At 46.0% G+C, this 26,752-nt stretch overlaps 1 protein-coding gene across 5 annotated transcripts in view; it reads right to left on the bottom strand.

Annotated features, from left to right (window-relative positions):
* Positions 1-3,484: 3,484 nt before the first annotated feature.
* PSTPIP1 (proline-serine-threonine phosphatase interacting protein 1) overlaps positions 3,485-26,752 on the bottom strand; it is a 44,092-nt gene continuing 20,824 nt past the window's right edge. For all 5 annotated transcript variants that reach the window (XM_079318406.1, XM_079318407.1, XM_079318405.1 and 2 more), the window contains 12 exons: positions 20,892-20,926; positions 19,926-20,032; positions 18,004-18,066; positions 16,926-17,024; positions 15,237-15,282; positions 14,361-14,440; positions 12,015-12,113; positions 10,819-10,915; positions 8,457-8,529; positions 6,881-6,951; positions 5,595-5,686; positions 3,485-4,069 (listed from right to left, as the gene is read on the bottom strand). In XM_079318406.1, the coding sequence (XP_079174532.1) occupies positions 3,938-4,069; positions 5,595-5,686; positions 6,881-6,951; positions 8,457-8,529; positions 10,819-10,915; positions 12,015-12,113; positions 14,361-14,440; positions 15,237-15,282; positions 16,926-17,024; positions 18,004-18,066; positions 19,926-20,032; positions 20,892-20,926 (994 nt within the window). In that variant the 3' untranslated portion in view covers positions 3,485-3,937. The remainder of the gene's footprint in view (positions 4,070-5,594; positions 5,687-6,880; positions 6,952-8,456; positions 8,530-10,818; positions 10,916-12,014; positions 12,114-14,360; positions 14,441-15,236; positions 15,283-16,925; positions 17,025-18,003; positions 18,067-19,925; positions 20,033-20,891; positions 20,927-26,752) is intronic.

Below are 26,752 nucleotides of genomic sequence, written 5' to 3'. Positions count from 1 at the left end.
TGGTACAAGGACAAGTTGAGCACTGTACCGTGTGTAACTGGCTAATTTGATGGAAATATGATTATCCAGCTATTCTAGAAACAGACCAGATTTGCACTGTGCAGGATCCAGGAGTGCACAGATCTGGAGATAACTGTAGCTCTGAGCAAAATGTGAGCTGGCTGCTGAATTTAGGTAATTGCTAACAAAGAATAGATGATGGCTAACAGTTTGACCAGTTCTTTGTCCTCTCAAGCAAATGCAGTGTTGGCATTTTGTTAAATAACGATCATAGGCAGGACACTAATTCCTCTTCCAGAATCTAATTCTCCACACAAGTATTCTTCCCCTACAAAACCCAGCCCATTAGCCCCTGTAGTCCCTCAGCAGACATTTGTTTTCCAGAAGGCAGATAAGACTCAGCATCACAACTTTGTTTCCTTTCTTGCTCACTAGCTCTGTGTGTTCCTGTTTGAGGACATGGGAAATTCTGGTACTTGTGTGGCTGGGACTGTTCTTGTGTTCAATGCCCCAGCCCTGCAAAATGGAGAACAAGAAAGCCAGGGACAAGAGATGGTGTTGAGCAGTCCAGGCTGCTGTTCAGGGCTGTACAGTTTGTCGTGTTCCACACAGAGCTGTTGCCACTCCACACTGAAGGTTAACAGTGACTTTTCATGCTGTGTTTGGATAGCAGTGATGGAGAGTCCCCTGTGCTCTCCAAGCCTGCACAATGATACTGCCAAGAGGTTCTGTGGTACCCCAAAGCGTGTGTTACCCACCAGTGCTGAGGCTGGGTGCTCCTTAATGCCCACCCAGGCTCCTGTTAGACACTCACACCTGGTGCTTGGCTTGTAATGTGCTTCCACTTCAACTGCATTCAGTAATCAGTGAGGTATGAGCTGCAACTAGGAGAAAATTACCTCTGCTGAGGAGACTCACACCAGCAGCTCACCTCTGGAGACAGGAAGGGAGCCAAGGTAAGAGTTTCTACTGTTTATGCCTTCTGTCCATGGTCTGCCACCACTTTGGCTGAGTGTGCTGGGGCTGTTCACACTACAGCTCGAGCCAGGGCTCCCTGGGGAGGTGGTGAACACTTCAGACCTTGAACAGTCCCTGTGCTCCTGCTGTTGCCACATGCTCAGCTGGGAAGATGTTGATTTCTTCCTCTTATCTGCCCTTGCTTTTAGTTGTTGGGAATGCTGGAAGCTGCATGGCTCTACAGATCACTGAGCTTGGCAGGAGGCCTGACTGTGTTGGCTGTCCTAGAGCTGGGTCTGTTGGATCTCTCTCTTTCTAGTCTGATACTACTTTGTTGTTACTTGTGGGTTCTTAATGTGCAGAAATCGGTTCTGTACAGAGATGGGCCTCACCTGACACTTGCAGACACTTCCTAATTACATGTGGTTAAATTGGTTAAATGTTGTTTCATGCAGGTCTTCCTGTTCTTCTCCTTAATTGGTAGTAAATTATAAAAGAGAACAATACACGTGTTTTGACTTTAGTACAAGAATGCCACTGCAAAGGGCCCATTTCAGTTTCCCATTTTAGCTGAAAATTTAATAATAACTTGATTGTGTCAGTTTTATTGCCCAAATGTTACCAAACTTGAGAGGAAATGTTGATAGGGGCAATGTTTTTAAGGCAGTAACCTACAACTGCCCTTCCTGCTTTTCCTGCTCATGGGGGTGGGTAGATGGATGACACCTAAAATGTGGGTGTTCTCAGAGGGTGTGGGTATTTCTTGATATCTCTGTTCTATTTGTGGCAAGTGCTGCCACACAGATAGGGCAAACTGAGAATTTGGCTGATAAGTAGTTCCAAGCCATATCTAGACCATGTGAAGCAGAGGATTCATGAGAAAATATTGCTGCTGCTTTTTCATTTCCTGAACAGTCTGGAGTTAGCATGTGGGACCCAAATGCTGTGACTGGGGAGATTTTGAAATACCTATAGCCTCTTGCCATTCAACAGTGACCACTTGGCAGAAGAAGAGATTGGTGGAAAGGAAATTTGTTTCCTGACTTCAACAGCAAAAATATGGAATGATTTGATGGGAGAGAAAGAGCAGCCCCCATTCTAGCAGCTGTCTGTTGGTGATGTAGATCATGTGCTCCTTGGAAGCAAAGATGGTCTGCAGTAGGGATTCAGGACAATCAGGACTGGGCCCTGCAGTGCCTTGTGTGAGGTTGGGCCCCCAGAGAAGTGAAGAGTCCTGCAAAATCTGTGTGGCCCACCCACATCATTAGAGAAGGTGCATCTCAGTGGTTTTGGGGGGTTTTTTTCTGTTTAATTAAGATCATCTGCAAAATATCTACCTAAACTTATTTATTTATTGCTTTAATACAGTCTTCTTTGTGGATTATTGAGTGTTCCAGAAGTAAATACATTAATTCTCTTGTGCTTTTGGTTTCCTCTCCTGCTGTAGCTCACAAGGGATGCTGTGGTTGTCCACTCACAATGTCCTGGCCAAGCTGAAGCCATTGTGCACCTGTCCCTTGAGGTGTGTTCTCAGAAACCTTTCCTCCCTCTCCAGCCTGGGCCAGCACTGCTGTTGTTGCTGTGCTGCCTCCAGTGCCAGCCCAGCCCCTCCCCAGCCTGTGCTGATGCCAGGGCTGGAGCCCTCCAGCCCTGATGTGGATGTGCTGCCTGGGAAGGACAAGGTCCTGTGCAAAGGACTGCAGGCAGCCAGAGGAAAAGGGGCTGCAGCAACTTCTGTTCCATTCTTGAAGGAAGAATTTGATTAAGATACTGCAACTGCCTCTGAACTTCACCGTGTTTCATTTAAGAACAGATTGCATTGACCATTGCAGTTTCTTCTTTTGTCTAAATTTCTCTTGCCTTTCTTGTGTGTCTGAGCTAACAGTGGCTCTCTCCTCCATGCCTTTTGGGCAGCAATAAGATCATTGTCTTGATTCAGTTTTATGACCTGAAACCTTGGCAGATGGTCATTGTGCCCCCAGAAACAGTTTGCTCTGATTCAAATTAAATCACTAAGTTTTAAATTTTTTTTAAATTATCTTGAAATACTGAAAAGGGAAGAATGGCAGAAACTATCCATCAATCCCTTGTACATTAGAGTAACAGAAACAATCTTAAATATTAAACTAGAAAGACTGATAGAGCTGAAATCTGTGCAGTAGGGTGAACCTGAAGGGTGCAACATCTCTGAAGAGGTTTTGTTGAGGAGTGAGCACATTACCCAGGAGGTCCCAGCTGTCTCAGAGGTGTAGAGCTGCAGGCAGCAGATGGAGCCAGAGCAGCCAGTGGCAGGACAGGAGAGGCTGAGAGGTGGAAGGGAGGGAGGCTGCCCTGCTGACACTGCAGGGCAGCTCAGAACCCAGTGCAAAGCAGAGCCATGGCTGGCATGGATTTCACTGTGCTAGGACATGGCTGTGATGGGGAGTGCCTCATGTTTCCTACCAGGGATGTGTTCTGTTCCTTCAGGTGCACCTCTGGCTGCATTCACTGGTTTTGTGTTTTCATCCATCCTCTGTCAAAAATGGCCTGTGCATGGAGAGAAAGAGACCCATGGCAGAGAATGTGGGGGTTGTGGCTGTCAGAGTGGCTCCCAGGCTGGATGGGGACAGTCCTCCCTCCTGGAGAACCTGCACTTGCTTCTGTGATCTTTTCCCTTTGCACAGCTGAGATCTGGGCAGGATTTTCCTGCCAGGAAACGCTGCTGGCAGCACAGTGTGCTGAGGGTAGGACTGTGCCAAAACATGCTAGTCCTAATCTCTCAGGAGTGAAGATGTCTTTTTCAGATAGCAGAGGCCAGGAAAATAATGGGATGAGGCAGGAGCAAGGGAGAGAAAAACATGGTCAGTTGGTAATTTCCTGACTGGTAGTTGTAGAAAATGTTATTATTGGGATGCCCTTGGTCAGCTAAAGCAGACCTTGTGTGCTGGGTGTTTTCAGTAACAGAATATTTGTACAGTCTGAGGACTGGGGCTTCATTTCATCAAAGCTTTTCCAGGTAAGAGCCTGGCACGAAGCCTCGCTGCCCATTCCTTTCTGCTGTCCACCAGCCATCCTCATTTTCTGCAATCACAACCACAATGTCTCCTTCACTGATGTCCAGCTCATCCACGTTCTGAAAGGACACAGGGAGAAGAAATGTAGTTAGCCTGAGGGTACAGGAGGACCCAGGCAGGTATCTGTTGGGGTTTTTTTAGTCCTGCTCTTCAACAGTCTGCCAGTGTCCTTTTGGTTCTTAAATATCAGACAGTGAGGGATTAAGCATTTGGACAATTTCCTTGAGATCCTCAAATTTCCCCAGCCCCCATGGTGTCTCATCCAGCACAACCTGATGGTTTGATCACTGGAGAAGTCCAGAAAGGGTTAAACACCACTCTCCTAAACCAGCTCATTGTAACCTGCATAGTCTGCAGGTGTTGCTAAATAAAACAGAGCACATCTTGATTGCTAAGGGGGATAACAGTGCCTCTGCTAATCCATGCCTGAAATAGGCCTCTCAGTTCTTTTAGCAGGGAATGCCAGTGACCAGTGGGGAACAGTGACTCTTGGACAGCAGTGACTTTCATCCCCAGACAAATGCAGTAGTTGCAAATAAGCTGTCCCTGAGCTCCCAGGCAGCCAGCAGCATTCAGTAGTGCTGTCCTACTTTCCATAGGAAACCACTTTGCTGCCCACAGTGTAGTAAATAGAAAACAGCATAAGGGAGGCTTCCAGAGATGTTTGAGGTGTCAGCTAAAACTAAATTTAATGCACCTGAGTAGGTAAGAATGGACTCAAAAAATGAGAGGCTTGATGTACAATATACTAAAGGTAGTAACAGGCTCTTTTCTCAGCAGGGAATATCCCTGTGTGGCACAGATTTAAGGGACTCCTGGAGTAATGAGGTGATCCAGTAGTCTCCTTAGAGGAACTGCCATAACACTGAGGTGCTTGCAGCTGTACTTGCATGAAATTTCATGTAAATACTAAAAGAAAGTTTAAAATTAACCAATCCTCCTCAATATTGAATAAAAGGTGCTGGAATACTGCTGTACCTAAGGAAAAGTGCTCCTTTTGAGCACTTTCTCTGTTTTCATCATGTATCTGGCTGTCTAATTTGTCACTGTCACATTTCTTCCACGTAGGCTCTTTGTGGTCCCTTGGTGTGAGGCTCTCTCTGCACTGAGACAGAAGACCTCGTGGATGCTGTTTCTTCTGCTGATCTAAAGCTAATAACAGGAACATTTAAACTGATATGGGGTTGGAGTCCAGGTTCTGGAGTCCATCTGAATTAGCAAATATTTATAACCAGTCAATTCACAACCTTTTACTAATGGCATTCTGCCTGGTCAGGACTGGAGCTGGGGAGAGTTCAATATCCCACTGAAGGATGCAGGTTGTTCTCTTTAACAGTCTTTTGTTGGCAGATGAACCTCATGCACTGTGATTCTGAAGCTTGCAGCATGGAAAGACAGAGAAAGAAAGTTCTTTATGGGATTCTGTCCTCTCCAGCATGGAGAACTAGCTCAACTGGAGCATGGTGTCCCTGGCTGTAAAATGACAGTAACATCTTCATAGAATTTACACTTTCAATATGTTTCAATCAGCATTGCTTACTTTAAATGTGATGCTATGAAGTACTTATTTTGAATCCTTTTTACCTGGGCTGTGTAGTCATAAAGCACTCTGTAGTCCTGTGATGTCCCAGGTTTTTCATTTATTAGAAGGGATGCATAGACTCCGTCTGTTCCCTCTGCAAGGGGAAAAACAAAAAGGATGAAATACCCCCCAGAAACAAAGGGTTCAGTTGGTTATAAATGCGTGGGATCACATGCAAGAGTTCACAAATACAAGGGTTGTGTTCTCTCTCTGCCTGGAGATGCACATGTATAGAAAAGCTGCTGTGAACTGTAGGTAAAGTCCTGCACAAAAACTGTCTCCCATTCATGAGATGACAATACACCCATTGAACTTTGTGGGAGGTCAGAAAATAGCTCCAACCTCAGGTTGGGAAAAAGGTTTTTCCCTGGTAAAACACAATCCAAGTCATCCAGGGAGGGAAACACTCTTATTAAAATGGTTTGTAAGTGTTGCTGCTGGGAGTATAAAATTCTAGCAGTTCCATGGCTCATGTAGGACTTTTCCCCTTGAGAAAAATGGAAAATACTGTGCCAATGGGTCACCAGACATTTTCCAGTGGTTTCTATAGTTCTCACATAGCTATTTGTCATGGACATAACTTTTTGTGCAGGTGTTTTGTTTCAATACAGCTTGTTGCAATTAGGGAAACTTCTCATTTCTTCCCACCATCTGTCTGGGAGCTTCCCCTGCTGAGCCCCAAATGCAACAAGAGAGAGTCTGGGCTGTTCCTGGGTGCCCAAGCAGGCAGGAATGACAGAGGCATTCATTTTAAAGCTGTTGGAAAGCAACTTTTCTTTTGGTAAGAACTACAGTTAAAATGCTTTTGTTTGCTATGAAACCAATAAAAAATGCCATAAACTCTTACCTTCTACATCAAAATACTGTCTTTTAAATATCATCTGATAAATTCCCAGTTATAAGGGTAACAAGACAGCAGTGTAACTGTGAGGTGAGGTGGATATTTGTATTCATAAGCCATGTGCATGCTCTGCTAAAATTTTTATGTGTTTTCTGGGGCTTTTTAGTGGTAGTTATGCTACACAAGGAGAAAACTAATATCTATGTCAGGCTGCTGCTCTGAATGTACAGCCCCCCCCTGCCTAGATGGAGGTTTTGAAGAATGTATGGATTATTCAGCTTTAAACTGGGAAATTTGTTTAATACACATCCAAGCAAAGTTCATTTCCAGACTACTCTTGCCTGCCAACATGAATATCTGCTGTACATTCTGCTCCATGTCAAAGCCTGGTTTAGCAAGTGATGTAAAACAAACACATCTGGTGAAGTGATTTCCTGCAGAGCATACCCAGAGGAGGGGCTGAAGGAGTGGCAGTTTCCGTGTTGTTTTTGCTGCTCCCATGAAGGAGTCCAGAGAATCTGCAGAATCAAGAGAAGCCAAAACCAAAGTGAGTGAACAGGCCTGGGTATGAGCATTCCTTCATCTCAGCTCTCTGACTTAGCCTTCCCTCCATCTGCTTCACAGAGTAGATGTCACCTCTTCCCATGGCCTTCTATTTTCTTTTATGCTGTAGATGTATTTATCTTCCTTTAAAAATGTGTTTTTAAAAGTGCAGCAGACTATTGAACCATCAGCCTTCACTAAATTGTGCATGAAATGCAGCAGATAATATTTTTTTGCAGAGCCATAGGCCCATGGTGTGAAATTCCAATTATTTCACAATGTTAAAATGATGAAAATTGTCAGTTGCTTGTAAGAGATTAACATCTCTTTGTGTTTAAGGAAAACCCTGATACAATTTAAAATGCAGAGCTTGTGTAACAAGCCTTTCTAAAAGCTGTGAGTTTAAGTGAATTTTTATTTTAATCTATCCCTAGTTATTTCCTATATCACAGCTGTGTACTGAAGACTAAGTAAAGTGAGAAAATGGGTTGGGATTCTCAAGCAGAGATAGAAATAGCACTGCATGCTTAAGGCATCTTTGAAGAGTCTGATTTTTCAGCTAGTGAACATACAGTTTTTCTGGAAAATGGATATTCTATCTCAAGAGCTCCTGAAAGACTCAGGAACTCAGAGACAGACTCAGGCTGAGCCTCTCCAGGCTCCTTGCCCAAGCTGCTCACAGTTGTGCTCTGAATGGCAGTACAATTGCCTTATGTAACTGCCAGGATGCAGCACTGAATTCATTACCAGAGAAGATCCAGTTTCCAGCTGAAAAACAAAGTGCTGTGTATAACCCTGAGCTGCTCACTGCCAAGCCTGGACCTCATTTCAAATGGGAGATCACTGCCTGCCTCCTGCCTTTGCCATGTCATAGGGCTTGTTAAATTATAAATCTCTTCTGCTTTAACCGTGGTGCCCTCCCCACTGTGAATTTGCCATTTTACTATAAAATATTTAAACCAATAGAGCCACCATGCTCTTCTGCTGCTCTAACTGCATCTGTGTTCTAACATTTACCAGCAGAAATGGATCAGAAAAAGGAAAACTGCCTCCCTAATCATCAGGGCTTTCCCACCCTGTGTTTTCCCCCCTTTGATCCAGATAGAGAGAGCAGCTCTTTGTTGTGCTCAGCCGAAGAATGGAGGAATTGCCCTGAAGGACACCTCTCCCAGCCAGATTCACCTTCACCCTCCCTGGAACAAACTGGTTTTGTTGCTACGTGCCCTGACTCAGTGGGAAAGAGGAAACGACCCTTTGCTGGCTGGGTAACTGTGATGGACTCATCCCGTCCCTCTTCCACCAGGGCGTGGCAAAATCACTCTGGCTCCCTTTTAATACCTTTACCTCTTCTGTCAAGTCCCATTTACTGATACCTAGCTGCCTCTTGCTCCAGTGAGGAGCTTCCCGTGAGTGTTTTGCCATCAGCCGTGGCAAAAAAAAAAAAAAAAAAGAGCCGTGGTGTGGTGAGCTCTGCACTCACCTCTTCATCATGCCGCAGGACTGCGTGGGGCTGCTGCGCTCCCGGCTGTAGTAGTTCTCGTACCCTACGGCAGCTGCAACACGGCCACAAAAATGAGATGTTCGAACAGAAACGCTGTTTTCTCCCGGCCGAATGTGACCTGGGCTGCTGGAGCTAAGTGTTATTGCCTGCAGCAATAACGAGCAATTTCCTGGTGTGTGCTTGTGTGTTTCCCCACCTTTCACATCTCCCCCTCCGCCTCCTGAGAGCTTGTTTGCTGTTTACTCAGAGATGTTTGGGTTTTGTTCTCTCAAACACATTTAGGCTGCAGTTCCTCCACTCTCCCCTCTGGTGTCATTAAGGGTGAAATTGAGACCATTTCCGAGTGTAACTTTACAGATGGAATAGTTACAGATGGATTTGTTTGTCCCCAGTGCAGTTGTTTACAGCTGCTGGCCACAGAGCCTTTCTGCCTGCTGGCTGTGAGAGCCAAACAAACCAGAGTGAAGCCTGTGATGTTTTATCTCAGCCCTGATAGCAACAAGTTAAGGAAGACATTGGACTTGGCCTAAAGGTTATGTTGACATTCTCACACTGGTCAGCCAGGATAATAAGCAGAGCAGGCACTCAGAGCTAGAGAGTGTGAAGAATCTCTACAGATAAGACTCACAGTAATTAGGGAGTTTTCTGACCAATTTAAGGGTCTCCTGTTGCCCTTCCGCATTGTCACCTTGGTGCAGTTCCCAGTCCAGAGGGCATTGTAAGATTGGGTAGAAAAGGAAGTGAGCAAGACCATCAAGAAGGTTGGGTCAGGATGAAAATCTGCCACACAGTGCAAAACTACATGTGGGATTCCTCCTGCATTTTGGAAATAATAGCACAGATCAACAGCTCACCAGGTGCTACAGTGCAAACTCATTAGCCAGAGCTGTGGAGATATTGGGATATTGCTTCCAGAGCATGCCATCTTCTAGAAGGTGGCAAAAATAAAAACTACAAGAGAGCAAGTCAGGTTTTTCTATGCCTTTCATAAAGCTCTTGGGGGTTTATTCCACCTAGTTCTTATTAGAAATGACTCTGACATGGCCAAGAGCTTATTGTAGGAATTTCCCAGGTGACTGGAAAATGACAAATCTCAAATAGGGAAAAAAACCCAAAAACCTAAACCAAAAAAATCCTAGCTGAGAATTACACATTTCTTAGTATACTGAAGTTGTTTCACACTATTGCAAGGCACAGTTCTCCTTTCTGCCACTGAAAATGTAATTTTTCCTGGGTAAATTCTCCTGTATCAGTGATTTTAAATCCCCTATGTGAAGAAGACTAAACTGTAGCAGCAAAATGGCATCCAGTGCACCAGTATCAAGATATTAATTTCAAAAATTTCCCCAAATCCCAGTTTTTAACCATCACAAGAGTAATGGCTGAGTGAAAAGCAGGCCTCAGATAGCTCAGTGCTGAGCTAGTGGCAGCACCCAGTTCTGCTGAAGAAGGTCCTGGGGTGTAACTCCTGCCAGCTTTGAGCTCTGCAGTGAAAATAAAGGGGTGGAACTTCTTCTTGTATGAGATAACCACCCCCAGAGATCAAGCATTTCACATTTTGTACCTGTACAACTTTGAGCATGGAAGCGTTTTATGGAACTGTCTGGTGTTGCCTGTTGAAGTGCTGGGGTGGGGTTTGTGGCCATCCATGTGAACATTAGGCAGCTCCTTTCCTGAGGAGTGTTTGCAGAATTCCTACCCTGGAGCAGCAGCTTTTCATTTTACAGCTGCACAAGGTCAGTCTCCATTTCAGCCCAGAGGTTCTGAGCGTTGAAGTCAAGGAAAAGGCAGCTTTGGCTTGAATGGGCAGAGCCTGTGAACCTGAGAGTTGTGTGGGCTGGGACAGAGCCAGTTGCATTCAGAATTTCCCCCAGACAAAGTCTTGGCTTACACCAACAACTTCCTGAGAGCAGAAAATTGGTTCTTCCCATTGGGCATGGGGAACAGAATAGGGAACTGGGTCTTCTCTGTGCAGCACCTCTGTAAGGGGACACTGGGGTGCAGTCATGGGGTAAGTTGGCTCTCGCTGTCACCACTACAGGAAGCTGAAGTTGCCATTTCTGCAAGGCAATTTGCCACCTCCTTAGCAGTGTCAGTTCAGCTGTGCTGTGAAATGAGCCTGGCTGCAAAGCCAAAGCAAGTTTTTTCTTCATTGGAGGGTTATTTTTAAGCTGGATCATTCTGCTATCCCACTTAGAGCCCCACACAGCAGCACAGTGTGGGGGAAGTGAGCCACAGCAGGTGGGAATGAAAAGCTGGAGCAGGAACTCCTCCAGCTGGTGTCACCTCCAAGGGACAGGAACTGCACAAGCCATGGGACAAGAGCAGTAGGAATTATTACCTGGAGGTTGTGTTCCTGTCATTTTTGTCTTAATGAAGTAGTCTATGTCTGACTCTACGACACAGTTCTCCAAGCTGACCCGAACCTCTTCATACAGCTACAAAACAGAATCCAAGAGTTTAGTTCAACTTTTAACATTTCACATTGAATTGGCAAACAATGCTCTTGTAATAATTGTCCCCTTAAGAAACACTTTATACTTGGTGCATGTCTGAGCTGGCTGATCTTTAGCCTGTCCCCTGTCCCAATATTCCAGTAAACACACCTGTTTGTTTGTGCTCTGGATAGCCTTTAAAGAGAGCAGGACAAAGGCAGTCCAGGACTTTTCAACAACAGAGAAATTAAAAGCAGGAAGCAACCATTCAAAGTCAAACCCAGAGCATTCTTTACATCTTCCAGTTCTGAGGCCATGACTGGATGCCTTTTTTGAAATTGTGTCAGAGCCTAGATGTACTCAGCTGAGTGTTTTGGTAGCAGGAAGCATTCCCCAGCAAACCAAGGAGGTGACAAGTGAGTGCCAACAAAGTGTCACAGCCTGTGTGCACCCAGCCACGCATCTGGATGAACCTAGAGGGAGCAGCAGTGAGCCTGCATGGCAGGGCAGTCAGGCAGGGCAGGGCAGGGCAGGCAGGCAGGCAGGCAGGGCAGGGCAGGGCAGGGCAGGGCAGGCAGGCAGGGCAGGGCAGGGCAGGGCAGGGCAGGCGGACTGGGCAGGGCAGGGCAGGGCAGGCAGGGCAGGGCAGGGCAGGCAGGCAGGGCAGGCAGGCAGGCAGGCAGGCAGGGCAGGCAGGCAGGGCAGGGCAGGCAGGGCAGTCAGGCAGGGCAGGGCAGGGCAGGCAGGGCAGGCAGGCAGGGCAGGGCAGGCAGGGCAGTCAGGCAGGGCAGGGCAGGGCAGGCAGGCAGGCAGGCAGGGCAGGGCAGGGCAGGGCAGTCAGGCAGGGCAGGGCAGGGCAGGGCAGGCAGGCAGGGCAGGGCAGGGCAGGCAGGCAGGCAGGCAGGGCAGGGCAGGGCAGGGCAGTCAGGCAGGGCAGGGCAGGCAGGCAGGCAGGCAGGGCAGGGCAGGGCAGGCGGGCAGGGCAGGGCAGGGCAGGCAGGCAGGCAGGCAGGGCAGGCAGGCAGGGCAGGGCAGGGCAGGCGGGCAGGGCAGGGCAGGGCAGGCAGGCAGGCAGGGCAGGCAGGCAGGCAGGCAGCTGTACCTCATCATCCTTCACACACTGCAGGGACAGCTGGTTGCAGTGCACCCACAGCGAGTTCCGCAGGATGGTGATGCGGTCGCACTCCTGGAGCTGGAACACCTGCAGCCAAACAGGAATAGGGATGGAGCCTCTGCTGCTGAGTTATTGGCTTTGCAGGCTGGCACAGGGCTGGGGATGCAAACCTACTCTGAAGGCACCATTGTAAAGGATGTTTTATCAGTTGGTGGAGAAACTACATCTATTGTTTGTGCTCAAAAATCTGTTCTAATTGATTGCACTAAATTAAAGTTATATTTCAGAGACAAAAACAAAGCAGGGGAGAAGAATCTAGATCTGGATTTGACTGCTACCTCTGGATTTCAGAGTAAGGGTCCTGTCTGCCCATCACACTGAAATCTTGATGTTTAACAGATCAGTAGAGTACTGGCATGACAGGGTTGTATTTATGTTAGAGGCACAGCCAAAACCATCCACCTCTGCCATCTAAAATGTCTCTGAATTTTTCTCTTCTGAAGGTACTTGAGGCACTCTGGAGTTGACTCTGCATATAAGAGTTATTTTTGTGGTAAAGACAAGGTATTTTTCTCTCTTCAGAATTACTTCCCTCATCTGCCTGGCTTCCTCATGTTGCTGCACTGCTTAGGAAGAATGAAGGGGGCAGAGAGAGAAGTGTGAACCGCTTTGGGGGAAGAGGCAGATAAGCTCTTTCTTTAAAAACTTTTAAAAAACCAAATCACTGGTGTCTACGTGTTACTGTTAAAAGTAGAACAAAAAGTAGAACAAGGTTTTGGTTTTCTATGAGGTGTGAAAATCTCAGATGCTTCCAGCCATCTGTCTCCATCTCTATTTGCTAGTAATTATGTCCAGAACAGCATAAATGTATACAACATTCAGCAGAACACTCAGATGGGTATGCTGCCTGCCATCTAATAACTTACTAAAAAAAAGAAAAACAGAAAAAAGAATCTGTCAAGGGACTAAGCTGCTGTGGGGACTGGTTTCTGAGAGTAAAAGCTTTTAAAGGGAACCTGCAAGGTAGAGATTGAGAATTTCAATACTTATTCTGAACAATAAGCCTGAAAGGCTGCTGAAATAGCACCAGAGCCAACAGGGAATTTTCCAGGTAAATGGTGTCCTGTTAGGAAATACAGGAAATCCAAGAGGGAAGTGTGGTGACTCTGGGATTCTAAGCCCTTGTCAGCACCCAGAAAAGCACAGCTGGGTGTTGTGTTCACCACATCCCTTGTGCTGCTGGAGAACCAGGACACTCTGTGACACTGTGGCACAGCCCCTGTGACAAAGGCCAGCCCAGTGCTGCCACTTGCCAGCCAACATTTTCAGGCTATGGTTGTCCAGTACTCAGAGATCCAAGCAACCCCAGCACTTCCAGATTCCCCACTATGCAGCCACAAGTATAGGATTTTAAGCTGCTTTTTGCTAGTTTTAAAAAACCCCAAAGAGTGTCAGCTCTTCCCTCTACAAGCACTTTTAAAAGAAGTCATTAAAGATGCCCTTCCTTTGTGAATGGCTGTTTGGATTAAGCAGGGGGGCAGGTCAGGATTTAGCCATATGGGGCAAAAAAGAGTGTGAGGTTGTGGAATGATTTGCTGGTTTGTTGGCTTTTTAAGAAGGCAGAAAATAGCATCTTTGGAAGGGGAAGGCTTGGCATAGTATCTGTTTGTGCCACTTGTGGAGCTTTTCAGTTCTCTCAGATAGGGAATATTTAAGAGGAAGCAGAGAGCTGGAAAGGTATCCTCCTGGCATTTTATGTGGAAATAAAGCCTGCAACAAGTAAATATAGCAGAATCAGATTTTAGCAGATGGGGAATGTACTTGAAGGATTACTGTGATCAAGTGTGTGGCTGATTTGGATGCCAACCAGTTCTTGTAAATTATTGTGCAAAACTTAATAGCTAAGTACAAATCTCCTTGTCCATCCTCAGTAAAATGGAGAGAGACTTCTCTATCACCACCTTTCAACTCAAAGATAATTTCATGGCAGAGGACAAAGATTCCTGCTGGTGAATTTAAAGTGCTATGAAACATAAAGAGTGACTGGGGTATGTACCAGTTCATATATTTCTCCACCTCTCCAGCTCTGCACTTATTTCCCTCCTTTACTTTTACAGAGCTATGCTGACCAAGCAAGGAGAATGTCAGTGAGACAGGAGCAGCTATGTCTAAATAAGCTCCAATTTTTGCAGCAATTTTGCAAAGACATCTGCTGAGACTCCACATAAAGCAAACAGCAAACCCCTTGGGATGGTATTTCAGGCCTTAGACTGAAATCTTCCAATGGGATAAAATAAAGAGTGGGCAAACATCTCTGCAAAAGTCAATGTTTACCTCACAGGTTTTGATGTGCTCCTGTTCCCACTCTGTCCTGACCTTATCCAGCTGCTCGATGTTCTGTTTGTACACGTTCTCTGTGAACACAGAACAGAAACCCAACAGTCAGGGAAAAGTGATACAGCCTTTCTCTCTTTCCTCCTGTTCTCTTTTCCTGTGATTCCTACACATCAGGCCTGTGGTCTGCTTGAGAATCACGGGAATATGAGCTTGGAACTGGTGGGGCACAATAATAATTGGGGTTTTTCTTTGTAGCTGTGTACTAGAGTCAGGATTCTCTCTGTATGGTTTGCAGGTCATTTATAAACTTTATGGCAGGGATAATGCATCCAGAGATGAAGAGCCTGGGCCATGCTTGGGCTCTGAGCATCCTTAGGCTCTTTCCTTTCCAAGGCAGCCAGGTGAGCCATGGATTTGTTCCATGAGCAGGGAGGGACAAGCCCGAGCTCCTGAGCCAGCTCAATGTGTACTGGCCTGTCCTCCTGGCCATGCACACATTTATGGCTGGAGATCACTACTGTGCTCATGCACAGGGGCATGGGGGACCTGATTTGGGCTGTCTCAGGGCAATTTCAGTATCTGCTGTGCTTTCAAACTTGCTTCAAGGAGAGCTTTTCTTCCCTGGGTGAAGTGCCTAAAGGAGGTCCCTGTAAATTCTTTAGTGCAAGCAGGACACTGGCATTTCCAGAGAGGGGAGTGAGTGCCAGTGACTGTCAGGTTCTTAGGCTGCTCTTTAGAGGCTTTTTCATTAATCTTTGGATAGGTGACTTTGGGAGCCTTGACAGCCTGGCTGATTTGGATGTGTTCTATCCAAATCCTGTGCTGGCAGACCTTTGCTGAGAAGAATCATAGTTCAGCTGCAAACAGCATCACCTGCTTCATTTGCTGCATCTCTGCATTGCTTGGCTTTGTTCTGGCTCTGAAACAGGAAAAGAAACACCCCAAATTAATTTCTGACATATTTTTGTTTCTGCGCCATTTTTTTTGTGCTGCCTGCTCTCTTTTCCCCTCTAGATGAAAGGTTCTAACTTGCAAACACTTCCTAGCTGTCCCTCCTGTATGCACAGTTCTGCTGAATGTGTGCTAAGGAGCAGGGACCAGAATTTCCCAGGTGCAGCCACAGGTCCAATGACTTCAAGGGAAAGATTTCCATTCACACATCCCTGCCAGAGGAGCTCAGAGCCAGCATGATCCAGCCTGAAGCTGTGCCTGCTGGCTGAGTTGTTTTTTCTCAATTGTTTGATGTGCTTTTCTAATAGATATTTATAAGTAGAAATAAATGGCAGTTAAAATTCTTAATCTTTCAAGCTCCTCATGTAATACACAGATGAAAAGCACACAGCTTTTAAAATACTTTGCAAATGCCAGATTATTTCCCATAACAACTCAGAAGTCTGAAAGTGAATTTCATTCTAAGTAGAAGTTCTCTGTTTTAAAAAGCTGCAGCTTTTAGCAAATGAGAAAACAGCAAAACAGTCATCACTGACAGGTCTGTACTCGCAGGTCTCTCTGCACAGATGGTGATGACAGCACAGTAATGCACTGCTCCAGACATCAGTGTATTACATTCCTCCACCCTGCCCTTGAAGACAAGGCTCAGGTAGGGGTTCTTATGATCATATTCCTCATCACAGCTGGCTGGGAAACGTGTAGTAAGCTGGCAACAGAAGCTTCATTCTTATTTGTTTCCCAGCCCAAACTGTTTGCAAATGCTGAGCAGAATTAAACAGCTTGTGAGCTACCTCTGTGCATTCCCAACGTGCTGGCATGTGTGGGGAAGAAATGGCAATGGAGCACCCTGGGATCCTTCTGCTGGGTCAGCTTCAGCTGCCATTGAAGCTGTGAAATGTTCTGGTGTCATTTTGGCAGGGCTGGGATTCCATCCCCTCTTTGCAGCTAAGCTGCAGGGCTTTGCTCATCAAAGATTAGGGAATGCTAGAAATAAAATGCAAAGTTCTGATGCTGTTTTTAGAGTCTCCACACCACCCTCCCACAATCTCCTTGAGATGATTTTTGATCCTTTTTGCTTACACTGCACTGATTTTTATTGAGCCAGAGGGAGTTCATTTATTTTGTTTTCTCCATCTGTTTCACTGTAAAATGTTCCCATTAAAAGTTAGTGAATTGTCAGATACAAGTATCAAGACGATGCAATGAAGGACTGCAGTGTCTTAATTTCCAACGATTTATTTTTGAATCTGTAGATTTAGTTGAAGTTAAACCCACCATAAGGAGAAAAATGTTGAGGAAAAATACGCATTTTAATGTAAGATGCTATGCCTACTAAGTGTAAGAGACCAAAAGGCAAAACTAACTGCATGACATATTTTTGACTTGTTTCATTTTCTTAATGAATAATTTCAGAGAAAATTCTCATTCAGTTTCCTTTAAGGATTCACAGAGCAATTGGATCACAGCCTGGGACAGATGAATTAGATAACTCAGTCCCTTCCCAGAGGATTCTTTGGGGTTAATTTGAAGACAAAGCCCCTGGCATTGTGTAGAATGGGTTGGTGAGTTGTATTCTCCTGTAGCTCTGCAGAGCATTCCCACCTCAGGTACCTTTTCTGTTTGTTTGGGGTTGCCTGAAGCGCTGGTGCGTTCCAAGGACTGCTCAGCCTCATCTGCCTCCCTGCACTTCTGCTCGTAGGTCTTCTTGGACTGGGGGAAAAGAAACCAAACATCAGCCTCTGGGGATAACATGGCTGGGATCCCCCCTCTGAGGTATTCCACCACTTTCTCGTTTGCAGATTGGGGGAGAAAATCAGTGCTTGGTTTGGGCAATAGAAAAAAATCCCAATGACACCATAAGGAGTAAAAAATAGAACTGAAACATTGGAGTAGGGCTGACAGCATAAATGGTTCTCTTTTCCTGCAGCCCTGAAATTGTTTGCTTTGTACAATTTGTACAATTGCAACTCCCTGAGGGGTCAGGGATGCACAGGCTGCTCTGCCATCACTGGTGCATCAGGCATCTGCCCAAACAACCAAGGAGGGATGAAATTGGGAGCCCAGGTTCCCAGGGTGGCCCTGGGGTGGGCTGTCATCTGTTGCCTTGGCCATTGCTCCTCTGTGAGGCAGAGCCAGCACCCCAGAAGTAACAGTCTTGGTGTAATTCTCAGAAGCAAGAGAAATCTCTTTATTTGCACCAAAACATCTCTGTATCTTAGAGATGCACTTAGAACAACCACATTTCAAAAAAAATTGTTAGTGCACTCCCAGCTGCAGCACTGACAGGCCTGCCACTCCTTCCCTTTGAGACACTTGCCTATTGGAAACCAAACCAGCTGCCTCTAGTTTCTGTACCTGCAAGTTTTCCAGCTTGGAGAGGATTCCTCCTGCCTACAAGATTCCCTCACTGTTCTCAAAATTGTACTTACACACACTGAAAACTTATATTTACTTCTCTAAGCACCCTTGCCTAGAAAGAATGAAATCCTGTCTGACCTGGGGCACTGTTCATCCTGTATTAAGCTTCTGGAGCCTTTTCAGTGGGTGCAGCAGGGAAGATCAGCTTCCTCCTCACACACTCTTGCACACTCACACAGCTTTGACCTTTCTTTAAATAGAGGTACATGTGATGGAGATTTTTCTGGAGCCAGTTTGCATTAGAAAACATGCCCAAGCTCTCCCTGCTTACCTCCATGGTTTTCTTATAGTGGGACAGTTTGCTCTTTTGCATCCTCTCCATTGCAGACTCATACTGTAAGAAACAAACACACACAGGTCAGCACTTCTTGCTTTGAACTCCTTCCTCTCCTCTCCAGCAGCAGGATCAGGAGAACCACAGTCAGGGCCTTTCTATAAGCCACCCTCCCTGTGGGCAAAATTACTTTATTCTGCTTTTTGCTCAGGTTTCTAAGTGATACAGAGAGTATCAAAGAGCCAGGCAAAAAAATAATCCCAGATAATTCTGCTTCAGTGGTTTCCATTAATAGCAGAGAGGACAGATCTTAATTTTCTTCCTCCCCTTATTTTTTTTTTCTTAAGGAGATGACATGCTGCAACACCCAGTGCCAGTGGGCTCTGCCAGAAGGTTCCTTTGCTGGTGCCAGAGCCTGATCCCACATCTCCGCAGACCAAACCACTGTCTCACCCACATGAGCACAGGTAGTTGTCCATTTCTGATCCAAACAATTCCTGTCTCATTTTTATTCCACTGCTTCTGGCAATTTTATGCTCAGTGTGATTTGATTCCATGCTGGAGTCATCTGGACAGTGTTGGAAGGACAGTGCTGGATTCTCTTCCATGGCTCAACTTGTGCTATGCCCAGCTTTATGTGACAATGAGATATACTTCTGCTGGCACAGGATGGATTTCTTCAGGGGGACTTTTGGTCCTTTAATCTTTACAATTCTGCTCTAGCAAAACTCTCTCTGGGGCTACCCAGCAGTTGTTTCACATTGGGCACAGTCCTGAGACAGCTACAGTCCAAATCACAGCATTTTGGGAGGTTACCAAAACTGTTGACACCATCCAGCACATCCAGTGTTGGCTTCCTCACAGCCACATGCTGGACAGAGAAAAAAGCTTATCTAAGACTCCAAAGCTGATTCTCCTTTTCATTTTTTCCTAGGCCTCTCTAACTGTTCCCAGTCGAGTTACAGGCTTATGGTTCTCAACAGCGGGGAGCCTCTCTGCACACCCCAGTGACAAAGGGAATGGGGCACAAACACTGATGAACGTGATGCCCGCTGTCTGTCTTTTAATGCCTGATTTGCTTCATCAGATCACTGGCAATCTCAAATCTCAGTAGCAGCACTGGTTTCACCCACTTTCATATTCAGAATTCTTTGCTATTCCAAGTTTGTTTGTGTCAGGTCTTGTAGACACATGATTTTTGTGGCATTGGATATTGGTTATATGCATTTTCACCTGTTTAAAATTAGCAAAGAAAGGAATATTTATTTTACTCCTCCATCACTCAGTGCTGTCAGAATGTAGAGATGGTCCTGTCTATGCCTTCAACCCCATGGACCCATAGAAGGTGTGGGAGTGGTCACTGCTGTCTCTATTGAGCTATTTTTCAAGAGACTTAGGGCTTGATAAGGTCATAGGAGATGAAATGGCCCTAAATACACTCAATTTTTTTATTATACAACATCAACTATATGCTACTTATTCCATGTATTTGGAATTCAGCACATATTGCTGTTGCATTTAGCATGACATTAATTTGCTTTCATGTTTTTAAACATTTGTGTTACAGCTTTATTTAGTGTGTGTTGGAAATTGTGCAGGGTCATATCAAAGAAACCCAGTAAAAATAAAGAGAAAAGGAAGGATTAAGCTCTTACAGAAATAATAATAACAACAGCATCTTCAGTTACACCAGAGAGAGTAAAAGGGACTAAAGCCTCTAGCTCCTGAGTTTAGAGCACTACTTTATTTCCAGCTGGGATCAGAAAGAGACTTTTGTTCCACAGCCTCATCTCCAGAGGGAACAGGGCATGCTGGCAATGCTTTATCATCTCCTGCAGAATTCCCAGCCTGTGCATGGAGACAGGTCACCAGCATGGACCATTGACCCAATCTGTTTCGACATCTCTCTGGTTTCTCACCTTTTTCCTTTGCTCCTTCTGCCTTTCTCGGAACTCCTCTATTCCTTTCAGTTCTTCCTTCAGCATTACTGCCAGCTGGATATGAGAGTTTCCAACACTTTCAATTTCTAAAGCAAATCAGAACTCATATTCAGTCAGTGGGAAAGTCTTTAAAGATAAAGTCCCATTTTTTAGGATATGTTTCTGTGATGTGGCTGCCCTGTGAGTTGTCACAAGCAGGGCAGCTTTAAGAAAGGTCTCCCTTGTGTTTCTGCATGCACTGCCATTGCTGAGGGCTCAAGAACTGTGGTGCAGAGGGAGGGAAGGAGCTGTGGCCTCCATCACCCCCGTGTGTGCTTTGCCCTGCTGTGCTGCTGGGCTGTCACTGCCCTGGGGGCTGCTGCCAGCACTGGCCAGTCATTAGATGAGGTGGCTCACTGAGAATTTCCAAGGATCAGCCAAGATGGGTTGAATTTCAGAGCACCTGGCTGGTGCTGTTTGAAATGGTTGGGAGCTGCTCTGCATTTGTCAGCTTCAGCACCTCTGAAATGGAGCCCTGCATTTTCCAGAAATGCTCAGCTCCCCTACCCAGGCCCTAAAAATACCTCAGTGCAGCAGCTGCTTTTCAAGAGGGAGTTTTGGTGTAAACAGCAGGTGCCAGTGACCAGGTACAGTGTCCTTTTGGCTGTCCTGCTGCTGCTTTTTGTGTATGTGAAAGGGTTTCATTGAGCCATGGGCACATTTAGGAAGCTGGTTTGGTGTCAGTGGTTTGCAGAAGAGGGAACAGAGTTCATATCTTGTGACTTGACCCAGATAAAATACACTCCAAGAACAAGCCACTTTTTCCAGATTGATTAGGCATCCATTTTCTCCTCTCTTTACACTCCATGCTGTGAAAGAAAAGCTGGGAATGGTGTAGGGAGCAGGATGAACACACTGGGTGCTGTGTTTCCCAGGTCAGAAGGGAACAGGGATTTAAATACTCACGTTGCTTGAGCATCTCAAACGCTGCCTTCAGTGTGCTGTGGGGCAGAAACAAGACATTTTATTACAGGGGTTGTGAATCCAGGGAAAAAACTTTCCCTCAGAACCTCAAAGATCCACATAGAGATAAAACCCTTAATGGCCTCGTAGTAAAAGCTGACTATGCTAACAAGCACAATAGCATCAATCTGTTACCATTAGGAAACGCAATAAAATGCTCCATGGAGCAGGGAATTGCACCGCTGCTTCTGGCACTGTGTGTGACCGGGAGTGTTTACAGGCGTTCCTCTGCTTCTGCCCCGCGCAGGGAGACGGGAATGGAGCGCTGCCGGCCGGGGGAAAGCGCGGGTGTGGAGCAGCGGCCTGAAGGGGAGAGCGAAACCGGAACGGGGAAGAACCCGCGGCAGCGCCCGCACAGCGCCTGCCGAGCACCCCCGTGCGGAGCCTGCCACACCCCGCACACCGAAATCTGCTCTGCCACACCCGCACACCCAAATCTGCTCTGCCACACCCCGCACACCCAAATCTGCTCTGTCACATCCCGAACACACCAAATCCCTGCTCTGTCACACCCCGCACACCCAAATCTGCTCTGCCACACCCCGCACACCCAAATCTGCTCTGTCACATCCCGAACACACCAAATCCCTGCTCTGTCACACCCCGCACACCCAAATCTGCTCTGTCACATCCCGAACACACCAAATCTCTGCTCTGTCACACCCCGCACATCCAAATCTGCTCTGTCACATCCCGCACACCCAAAATCTCTGCTCTGTCACACCCCGCACACAATCCCTGTTCCTGTCACACCCTGCACACAATCCCTGCTCCTTCACACCCCGCACACAATCCCAGCTCCTGTCACACCCCGCACACAATCCCAGCTCTGTCACACCCCGCACACGATTCCTGCTGTGTCACATCCCGCACACAATCCCTGCTCTGTCACACCCCGCACACAATCCCTGCTGTGTCACACCCCGCACACAATCCCAGCTCCTGTCACACCCTGCACACAATCCCCGTTCCTGTCACACCCCGCACACAATCCCAGCTCCTGTCACACCCCGCACACAATCCCTGTTCCTGTCACACCCCCCACACAATCCCTGCTGTGTCACACCCCGCACACAATCCCAGCTCCTGTCACACCCTGCACACAATCCCTGCTCTGTCACACCCCGCACACAATCCCTGTTCCTGTCACACCCCCCACACAATCCCTGCTCTGTCACACCCTGCACACAATCCCTGCTCTGTCACACCCCACACACAGTCCCTTTTCCTGTCACACCCTGCACACAATCCCGCCCGTGCCGTTCCCCACCTGCACACCCAGCCATGAGCCCCCCAGGGACAGGGAACTCTCGGGCCATTTTATGATCCTCATTTCCCTGTGTTCATTCGGGCTGGACATCTGTTTGCTGATCGAGGCTTGCTCTCCCAGCAATGAGGCTGCCTTGCCAGGCAGGAGAAAAATGCACAAATGAGGGAAAGTTTGGGCCTGTCCTCAGCAAAAACTGACTGGAAACCCATCCCAGCCCTAAGTTTGTAGAAATACACATTTTCAGAAATATATATTTTCAGACAGAAAATAATAGCTGCTTGATTCTTTATTTTTCATATTTCAATTAGACTGTGTTGACTCTCCTGAGATGAGCTAGGGAGAACATTCTAGATGTTCTAGATTCTATTTTTAAGTGTTTTCCTTACAATGCTTATATATTTGAAGGTTTGCTTTGTAAAAAGTTAGGCTGGTGTGAAATTTTGATGGAAACTAAATTTTCACACCACAAAGGAAACAAGCAGTATTAGTTTCAGCTAATTAAAAGCTTGACATTAAAAGACAAGTTGAATATCAGCAGCAGAGATAACTATTCTCATCTAAAAAATCTAAATGATATTTTGAAAAATAAATATATAAAAGTAATAGAATTTTCTTTTCCAGCTGGTAATTTCCAATAGGAGGTGGGGAGTGTGCTAACACTTCATGTCTGAAACAGGTAAATACTGGAATTTTAAAAATAGAGGGTACTTGCAAACTGGGCATACTGTTTGCATTCTGTGTTGATTTATCTTTCTCAGATACGTTTTTCCCTTTCCTGTTGGTGATTCAAGTTGTGCAAAAACTGGCAAAATTGCTGTAGTGGATAATGAAAAACTGCACTTTCTCAGTATATACCAAGGACAAAAGCAATTTGCTGCTTTTTTTGTTTGCAGGCACCTGAGCTGCCATGGTCACAGCCACCCCTGGAGCTGCTGTCCTGTTGCTGGCCCTCTGCAAGGCCAGGGGGTCTCTGGTGCAACAATGCCCTGGCTGTGACCCACAGAGGGATCAGTTTGTCCTGCAGGGTCTCTAATGGCCTTTTCAGAAATCTCTGGCCTTCCTCTCCTTGCATGAAGGATCTGTCCAGCCAATTCCAGAGCTGCTGACTGGTGCAAGTAGATTGAAATAGACTTAAGCCATTTCCTTCCTTATTTATATAATAATTTTCTAAAATCAGTGAATTGAATACTTACATCCTTACAGGGCTTAAGGGAGCAGCAAGTATGTCATCATGCCATGTTATACATGTGGGAGAGAATAAATCAATCCAATTTTGACCTGTGGATCCATCAGGACTCCCTTTATGAGTCCTGGGCTGCAGCAGCAGTGCCAGAGATTTGCTCCTGGATGTTCTGATTATATCAGTGAAATATTTCAGTGCTTCACAGGGTTTAATGGAAGTGAATCCTGGAGCTGAGTTTTAGTTCTGCCTATGCTGGTGTGGATGCACAGCACCTCTTACCTATTGCTTCTGGGTGGGTTTGGCTTTCTAGTGGGATTGATTGATTGATTGATTGATTGAGCTTTACTCTGAGGCATCCAAAGTGAGGACATTCACTCTCCTGGACACTCTCAAAGAGTGTTTTATCCTCAGTAGATGCTGCTGCTTAGCATTCTGGTAGTAATTGATTTTTTTTTTTTTTTGTGTTTGTCCTGTGGCTAAATTAGAAAACCAAGGGTTGAAAACAATTCAAGCAACACTGAAAATTTGGCACATTTTTTTTTATATATGTTCTGGAAGACTGTTAAACCACTCTGGCTAAAGACAGAGCTCCAGCCTTCCCTTTGGGCCCTCCCCCATGGAGAATCCTGCAGGTGTCTCCTCTAAAACAAGGCTGCACACAAATGTACTCTGTGTTTGTTAAACGACTCCCTGCTGTACATTTAAAGATTTGGTTTTTCAAAATTCATTCTGAAACAGGAAACAGGAGTGCCTGGCCCTGGGATGAGAGGGAGCAGCCAGAGCCTGTCCACAGCCATGCAGCAACTTTGAGGGGGCTTTGCCATCTAGTGGCTGCAATATTCTTACTGCCTTGCTTTGGCTTTTTAGGCTTTTTTCTGCTTTCTCTCTCTTTGTTTTTGGACCTTGTTTTTTGCTGAAGCACTGAGCTGCCCTCTGTGCTGCGGGGACCATCAGGAATGGCTCTGTAGGCTGTTTCACAGCCATCAAAAGCTGAATTCTGTGGCACCAGAGATGTCATGAGCAGAGCCCTGCCAGTGGCAGTGCTATTCTCACCACATACACTGCTGCACCACACTCTTTTGTCTGTTTAAACTTTTTCAACTTCAAGCTTGATAGTTTGGGCATTTTTTCCCAGTACTTTGCCTTTAGGCACTGGGTTAACTGAGTAATTTAGAGAGTCCCTTTATATCTTGCACACAGGAAGGTAAAACAGGTTCTTCTAACCGGAAAACCACAGATCGTTTTTTATTTCCTTTCTTTTCTACCTTTGCCTGGTGAAGAGAAGTGTGAAATAACCCCACCTTCCTTTCTGCTAGGTTTCTATTTTGACATTGGTATGCTCCACAATGTTCAGTTGTTCTTGTGATTTTTAAAAATACCTTTTCTGAAAGTGAGAGAAGGCTGTGCCAGATGAACCCTACAGACAGTTTCCAGCAGTCCTGCCTGCCCTCAGCCTTGAGCAACGTGGATCCCAAAAGCAGAGTGTGAGACCCTGCAGTGACAGTCCCCTCTGAGGCCACCCTCAACACCTGCCTCAATCATCTGGTCTCAAATAATTCACTGCTGGCAGAAGAGAAATGGAGGGGGAGGAGTTGTGCTCTTCTAACAGAGAGGTGGCATTCTTTAGTGGGCATATGGCAAAAACACTGAAGGATGGATTTTACCAGGATGTTTTCTTGTCCTCAGAGGACCTACAAACAGAAAGGCAGCACCCTTCAGTGGAAGGGTTTGTGCCCAGGTCCCAGCTGGGCTGTGATATGGAGGTGTCAGAGCAGCTGCTGCAGAGGGTGCACTGTGCACCAGCCTGGGCTCAGTGACAGCTTTGGGATTTTGTGGCTTTTATGGAAGCAGCAGCCTGTGTGCAGGGTTCTTCTCGTGCTGTGGGGTGTTCACACCCATGTTCTGCTGCTTGGATATGCCCAGGTGTGAGTCAGGAGTGGCACAGCCCTGAGGGGAAGGGGCTGTGTCATCACCCCAGGGCTGCTCACTGGCAGCACAGTCACCCCACTCTATACTGAGGCAGGAGAGCAAACAGGAAGACATCTCCTTGTTCCTTCTCCTCCCTGTCAATCTGTGCCCATAGGCAACAAATCAGATCTCCAGAAGGAGCTGTGCCATCCAAATCAAAGGTTAAAATAGTCAAAACAAATTCTGTACCTTTAACATAAAACTAAATTTCCTCACATCTCTCAGAAAAAGAGCAGCACTGCTCAGAAATGCCTGTCCTCATCACCAGAGAGCTTATCTAGACTGACTTTAACAGGGACTGAGCAGAAGCTTAGGTCCATTTTCAGACTCCTGAAAGTTCAAAGTGCTAGTGTATAAATTCTGTGTGGTTTCAGAATATTTGGGTGGAGAATAAGCAACCATGGAAGGATGTGACCTTCCAAACTGTCTTTTAGCTTCAGTTCAAAAATGCCTGCTTTGTGTGGAATAATACAGAGGATTCTGTATATTAAGTGACAGATGCACTATTTTTATCCACAGGAAGCACCAATTGGCATTTCATTTCAGATGCCCTCACCTCACACTCAGTGAAATGTTCTATTTCAGGCATTGCAGAGAAGAGCAGAGCACACATGGGCTTGAAGGAACAACCCTTTCCCAAGGTCCTAAGGAGATGGTAGTGGGAAAAAGGGATGAAAAATGTAGGAAATCATAAACATGAGAAGAGACAAGCAGAGCAAATGACAAAAATAGCTCTTGTCAGCCTAGGCAGAATGTAACCAGTCAGTGTTTACATCAGTCATTTTACAGAAGAACAGAGCTCCCAGAGGCCCTGGTTTGGCTGAAGCTGAGAATTGGGCTCTGTAGCATATTCTGCTTTCATGATGCTGTGCTGAAGAGTTGCCCAAAGCCACTGCATGGAAACTCACAGGCACCTTGCACAGAAAGGTGTTTCCTCCTAAAGGCACAAGCTCTGCTGAGAATCATCTCCAGTGTGAGAGGCATCACTGCTGTGTACTCCCAGCAAACTGTGATTTAGCTGAAAATCCCCTGAAAAGCTGTACATCCTCTCCCATGTGTGCACCACAGAGAGTACAAATACTGCACTTCAAACTTCAAAACTTGTAGCTCTTTCTCCCCTGCTGGATATGGGTATAAGCTGTCATTTGCCAAGAAAACATGGCTATAGGTTTGTCATCACCTTTTTAGAATTTCTTTTCTGAGTAGGGACCAGGAAATGGTGATGCAGATTTAATTTTTTTTTTTGTTTAAAAAGTGAGATAACAGGCATACATTACTTTACCTATTGACTCAGTGGATGCTAAAATGTTTCAAGGTTTTAAATAAGAAAAAGAACAAAACCCTGGAGGCTATTCTATAGAAAGCTGCTGCTGGTGTGGCATC

Source organism: Erithacus rubecula (genome assembly GCF_903797595.1).
Source record: "Erithacus rubecula genome assembly, chromosome: 14".
Taxonomy (NCBI): domain Eukaryota; kingdom Metazoa; phylum Chordata; class Aves; order Passeriformes; family Muscicapidae; genus Erithacus; species Erithacus rubecula.
Note: the sequence above shows the minus strand (reverse complement) of the source record. Positions and strands in the feature narration are given on the sequence as shown.